This window comes from Mangifera indica, chromosome 20, assembly GCF_011075055.1.
Source record: "Mangifera indica cultivar Alphonso chromosome 20, CATAS_Mindica_2.1, whole genome shotgun sequence".
Lineage (NCBI taxonomy): Eukaryota > Viridiplantae > Streptophyta > Magnoliopsida > Sapindales > Anacardiaceae > Mangifera > Mangifera indica.
The window spans coordinates 7,398,364-7,404,669 of NC_058156.1; the positions used below are offsets into that span (position 1 = coordinate 7,398,364).

Sequence of the window (6,306 nt, forward strand, 5' to 3'; positions counted from 1 at the left end):
TATAATAATTTAAAAATAAATTTAATTAAATTATAAACCTCTCAAATAACCAACTCAACCATAGATGGGTTTTAAAAACTTTGGTACCAAAGAATCCTTTTTGACTCCAACAAATGGTCCTTAAGTTTCATAAATAACGGCAGACACTGGAATCCTGATTGAAGTAGGACATACTTAATGAAGTAGAATTCTTTAGAAAGAATGCAATTATTACAGAGGGCAGAAAGATGAGCTTTGTAATCCGTGATTAGGGCAGCCAAGCACGAGAACAGTCGCAGAGGTTATATTTTTATTCTTAATTTTTTAAATTGGGATAAATAATCAGTGATTCATTCAACTTCCAGTTGTCAGTTCCAGTTTGCTTTTGTGGAATTATTTGAGAATTTCTAGATTTCCTCTCTCTCACTTTCGCTGTTTGATTAATGATTTAATTTTATAAATAGAGTGAGAAGAGAGCAAAGCTGCAACCTTTCCAGGATATACCTTCTTCTTCTTCTTCTGTCTGTCTCTTCCGTTAATTTCCCATTGTTGTTTGTACATTGTTTTCTTCATGGCGGATCTGAATCCATTGTTGGCAGCTTCAACTCTTGCAGACCCCACCCCTGGAGAACGTCCGTTGAACCGGCGCACGCCCACCAAAGTGCTCCTCGTGGCCTTTTGTGGGTTGTTGATGGTCGGTTTTTTTGTTGCATTAGTAAACGACCAGGGATCATTAAGTAATGCCAATTCAAAATATGAACGTAATGAAGATCATAAGCCATCATTCCAACCTGAGATGGTACGCCCATTGGATCGTGGGGTGTTGTCCGGCGTCTCCGACAAGTCCAACCGATGGCTCGGTGCCAATGTCCGGTCTTACCCATGGAACAACACCGTCCTGTCATGGCAAAGAACAGCATTCCATTTTCAGCCGAAAAAGAATTGGATGAATGGTACATTATTTCTTCCATTTTTTCAATTAAACAAACCAATGCTACTCATTTGTTTCTTTTTTATGACCTTCCACTTTATTTTTTTAAAATAAACCTTGACTTTATGGCCATTTTTTTTTCTCATTCTAATAAATTTTGAAGGAAAATTTGGAATTTATATTTACAGTGATGACATCCTGGTCAGGGTGGGTCAAAGTCAATTTTATATTAAATTTTTCGAAAGAAAACAATGTCCTTGGTTTTTGTTATAAAATAGTCCATTAATTGAATGTGTTAATTAAATGCTGATTTCTGTTTAATTGTTTTGGTGGAGTACTTGGGACATTGATTTGCTCTGACGTGGAATTGTGGTTGGTGATGCTTCAGACCCTAATGGTGAGCCCTCTTTTTCCTTTTTCCTTTTAATTCTACGAAGGCAAGACCTTCCACGATTGCCCAACTGGATCAACCAGGAATTTCCTTTTATAAAGGGACTGCAAAATTGAAGATATTGTTAAGATCCTTCAAACAACAATAAGCTACTCCAGAGTGCATGTTCATGTAATTGCGATTTTGTTGAAATGGCTTGTTGCATTATTTAATTAGCTGCAGCATATTGCAGGTCCAGTTTTCTACAAGGGATGGTATCACTTGTTTTACCAGTACAACCCAAATGCTGCAGTGTGGGGTGACATTATCTGGGGTCATGCTGTGTCAAGGGACATGGTGCATTGGCTTCATCTCCCTGAGGCCATCTTTGCTGATCAATGGTTTGACATTAACGGCGTTTGGACAGGCTCAGCCACAGTCCTTCCTGATGGTAAACTCATAATGCTCTACACTGGCTCCACCAATGAGTCCATCCAGGTTCAAAATCTTGCATATCCAGCTGACCCGTCTGACCCTCTCCTCATCAATTGGATCAAATATTCCGGCAACCCTGTTCTAGTCCCCCCACCAGGGATTGGTCCAAAGGATTTCCGAGATCCAACAACAGCTTGGTACACTTCTCAAGGGAAGTGGCGTATTACTATTGGCTCCAAGATTAATAAAACTGGCATATCTTTGGTTTATGAAACTGAAGATTTCATCAATTATAAGCTGTTGGATAAAAAATTGCATAGTGTCCCAGGCACAGGGATGTGGGAGTGTGTGGATTTTTATCCTGTCTCAACAACAATAGAAAATGGGTTGGATACATCAGTCAATGGCCCTGGAGTGAAGCATGTTATGAAGACAAGCCTGGATAATGATAGACATGACTACTATGCACTTGGTACTTATTATGAGAAGAATAGTACATGGATTCCGGATAATCCCAAGATTGATGTTGGAATTGGATTTAGATATGATTATGGGGTTTTCTATGCATCCAAGACCTTTTATGATCAGCATACTGGTAGGAGAATTTTGTGGGGTTGGGTTGGAGAATCTGATAGTGAAACTGCAGATGTCAAGAAGGGGTGGGCATCACTTCAAGTAATACATTTTTCCCTTCAATAAAATTATGTTTAGGCACTTTAAATATATAATTAGGTATATAGATAATTTGTCATCATATAATTAGGTGATTTTGAATTAAGGATAAAATAATATTCAATCACATAATGACACATCGCCTGTGAATCCAATTATGTACTCAAACATGAGTAAGCATAACATTGTTCTTTTCTTTTTAGATAAGTCTTTGACTCATTATACATGTATGTATTAGATGGTGTACTAATTGGTGTTCATGTAAAAACTCTGTTTAATGCACAGGGCGTTCCAAGGACAGTGGCATTAGACCAAAAAACTGGAAGCAGTCTTATACAATGGCCAGTGAAGGAGGTGAATAGTTTAAGATTGACCAGCAGGGAATTTGACAATGTGGAGCTCAAGCCAGGGTCAGTGGTACCACTTGAAGTTGGCCCAGCAGCTCAGGTAAATTATATGCTTTTCATGTTCTGAAGTGAAGTAAGAAAATTGGCATTACAAGGAACTGTATGGCAATGTAACAGTTGGATATAGTAGCCGAATTTGACTTAGACATGGAGGCTCCGAACAGAACGTCTGCATCCGATGTAGAGTTCAGCTGCAGTAGCAGTGGGGGTGCTGCAGAACGCGGCGCATTTGGACCCTTTGGCCTTTTGGTTCTGGCCGATGAACACCTCTCTGAACAGACCCCCGTATATTTCTATGTTGCAAAACAAAAAGACGGAAATCTCCAAACTTTCTACTGCACTGATCAATCGAGGTACAAAAATCTTGTTTTGCTTCGATAGTGAGTTACCTTAATCGGGAATTTGTAGCCATTTTATTTATTAAAAGAAATTGTTAATTTGTTTGTAGGTCTTCAGAGGCTAGTGATGTTAACAAAAGTATCTATGGAAGCTTTGTTCCAGTACTAAAAGGAGAAAAATTGTCATTGAGAGTATTGGTAAGTCTGATAGATAGTTATGCTGTTCAGATTAAGAGATTTGAGTAATGAATATTGGAAATGTATGTAAAATTTACAGGTGGATCATTCAATAGTAGAAGGGTTTGCTCAAGGTGGAAGAACCTGTATAACAGCAAGAGTGTATCCAACAAAGGCAATATATGGAGAAGCAAGAGTGTTTTTGTTCAACAATGCAACTGAGACAAGTGTTGCTTCTTCACTAAAGATTTGGCACTTGAACTCTGCATTCATCCGTCCATTTTCCAATGACGCCCATTAAACCTTTTTTCTCTTTTAATTTGATATTGTTTGTATCCAACCACATGTTGGCAAGGGAAAAGTATTATCAAAGCTAGCTAATAGAGGGTAAAGTGTGATTTGAAATAGATCTCAAAGTGAGGATGATGTGAACTAGCCGTTCTCGTTTTCAATTGTAGAAATTTAATTGGAAAGCGCATTTCTTTGTTTTATTTTTCTCTCTCTAAATATTTTATTCCAGTTGGACATGGCAGGGGTGGTCCGACCGGGGACCCTTTTTAGGCTCGACTCATAGGCAGCATGATCCCCAAAATTACAAGTCATGTCAGACCTATGAGCTGGGTGTGCTTGGACCTTAAAATAAGGAAAATTTTAATAAATAACCAAATTAACCTCTATTAAGTAAGAATGTCCAAATTCATTATTTTTAAGTAAAAATACCTAAATTTTTTATTCCTAAATAAAGATGCTCTAAACTTTTTTTAAAATACTAAAATTATCCTTCACCACATCTATATAAACCCCTTCATTCACTCTTATTATACACACTTCTCATATCACTTAAACATTTACTCCTACTCTCATTTTTACTCAATATCAATTAATCCAAATTCATTCGGATAAAAAAAGTTCGTATTTCTGAATTCAATTCGAAAAAAAGTTATTCGTGAAAAAAAAATATTTATATGAATTTTAACCTAAAAACTTAATTTTATTTGTTAAATCTAGTTTATATGTCACATAAAGGGGTAATTTTTATATATCATATAAAAATTACGCATACAAAAATAATATTTTAATTTTAATTATTTTATATTTTATTCCTCGTTTTTCTTATCCTTTCTTACTTGTCAAAAAACCGAAAAGAGTTAGACATATGTACACATAATTGGATCTTGGGCAAATGAAAAGATAACTCAAAGCCATAAAATTACGTCAAAATAAAGCTCTTTTAGCAACAAATTTGACGTGAAGTGGTAGATTTAAACAATATTTAACAAATCCAAATCGAATTAGTGTAAACAAAGATAATAACATTAGAAAGTTTTACACATAATTGAAAACATAGTGACAATAAAAAGTTTTAATCATACAATTATAAAAAGTTAAAATGTTAGTTGATGACAATGCAAAAGTGACAATAGTGAGAGAGGAGCACTGATATTGACAGCTCTTAGTTTATAGTTTTTATATTTGACAAATTTTACACATAATTAAAAACGTAGTGACAATGAAAAGCTCTAATCTATATAAACCCCCTCACTCGCTCTTATTACACACACTTTTCATATCACTCAAACACTTACTCTCACTCTCATTTTTACTCAATATCAATTAGTACGGATTCGTTCGGATGGAAGAAGTTCGTATTTCTGAATTCGATTTGAAAAAAAGGCTATTCGTGAAAAAAATGTATTTATATGAATCTTAACTTAAAAACTTAATTTTATTTGTTAAATCTAGTTTATATGTCATATAAAGAGGATACTTGAATATTAGATAATAATATAAGGGTTAAATGCAATGTTAGATAAATATGGGTGGTATTTTGATATTATACAATATATAAAGGATTTACATAACATGTTAAAAATATATAGGTATACTTTGATACAAGACAACATACAAGGGTGTTAATAAAGTGTTAGATAATTATGAGGGGTCAAATAAAATGTTATAAAAATATGGGGGCATTTTGATATTAAACATTGTAAGAGCATTACAAATGAAATTTTAGGAATAGATAGATGTATTTTAATATGAGACAACATACAAGGGTGGTAAATGCAATGTTAGGAATTGTAGAGGGTAAAAAAAATATTTAGAAAATATAGGGGGTATTTTGAAATTACATAATATATGAAAGATTTAAATAATAGGTTAAGAGTAGATAGATGTTTGTTGATACAAGAGAACATAAAATGGTGTTAAATGAAAGTTTAGATAATTATAAAGGGTTAAATGAAATATTAAGAAAAATATGTGGGTATTTTGATATTTCATAATATCATGAAGGATTTAAAAACATGTTAAGAATGAACAGATGTATTTTGATAATAGGAAACATACGAGGGTATTAAATAAAATATTAGATAAGTATGGAGGACTAAAAAAATGTTAAAAAATATAGAAAGTATTTTGATATTAAATATTGTAAGAACACTTTAAATGAAATGTTAAGAATAGATAGATACATTTTGATACAAGGTAACATAAAAGGTTATTAAACAAATTGTTAGATAAATATAGGGGGTTAAATGAAATATTAGAAAAATATAGGGTATTTTGATATTAAATATTGTAAGAATATTTTTAATGAAATATTAAAAATAGATGATACGTTTTGATACAAGATATTATACAAGGATGTTTAATAAAATATTAAATAATTATAAGGGGTTAAATGAAATTTTTTAAAAAAATATAGGAGGTATTTTGATATTAAACATTGTAAAAACATTTTAAATGGAACATTAAGAACAAATAGATGCATTTTGATACAAGATAACATATGAGGGTGTTATATAAATTGTTAAATAATTATAGAGGGTTAAATAAAATATTAAAAAAATATGAGGGTTTTTTTATATTAATAATTGTAAGATTGTTTTACATAGTTATTATAGATTTTTTGTTATAAATGAATAATTATTTCCAAAAACTTGTCATTGCAGGATTGATAATTAAAACGGATGGTTATGCATCAGTTCGTTACCA

At 32.8% G+C, this 6,306-nt stretch overlaps 1 protein-coding gene across 1 annotated transcript; it reads left to right on the forward strand.

Moving 5' to 3' along the window:
* The first annotated feature begins 285 nt into the window (after positions 1-285).
* Positions 286-3,800, forward strand: LOC123204115 (acid beta-fructofuranosidase-like). The gene is made up of 7 exons (XM_044620674.1): positions 286-932; positions 1,299-1,307; positions 1,534-2,390; positions 2,673-2,834; positions 2,912-3,147; positions 3,243-3,330; positions 3,410-3,800. Exons 1-7 carry the CDS (start codon positions 551-553, stop codon positions 3,608-3,610), a joined length of 1,935 nt encoding a protein of 644 aa, XP_044476609.1. The 5' UTR covers positions 286-550; the 3' UTR covers positions 3,611-3,800.
* Positions 3,801-6,306: the final 2,506 nt, after the last annotated feature.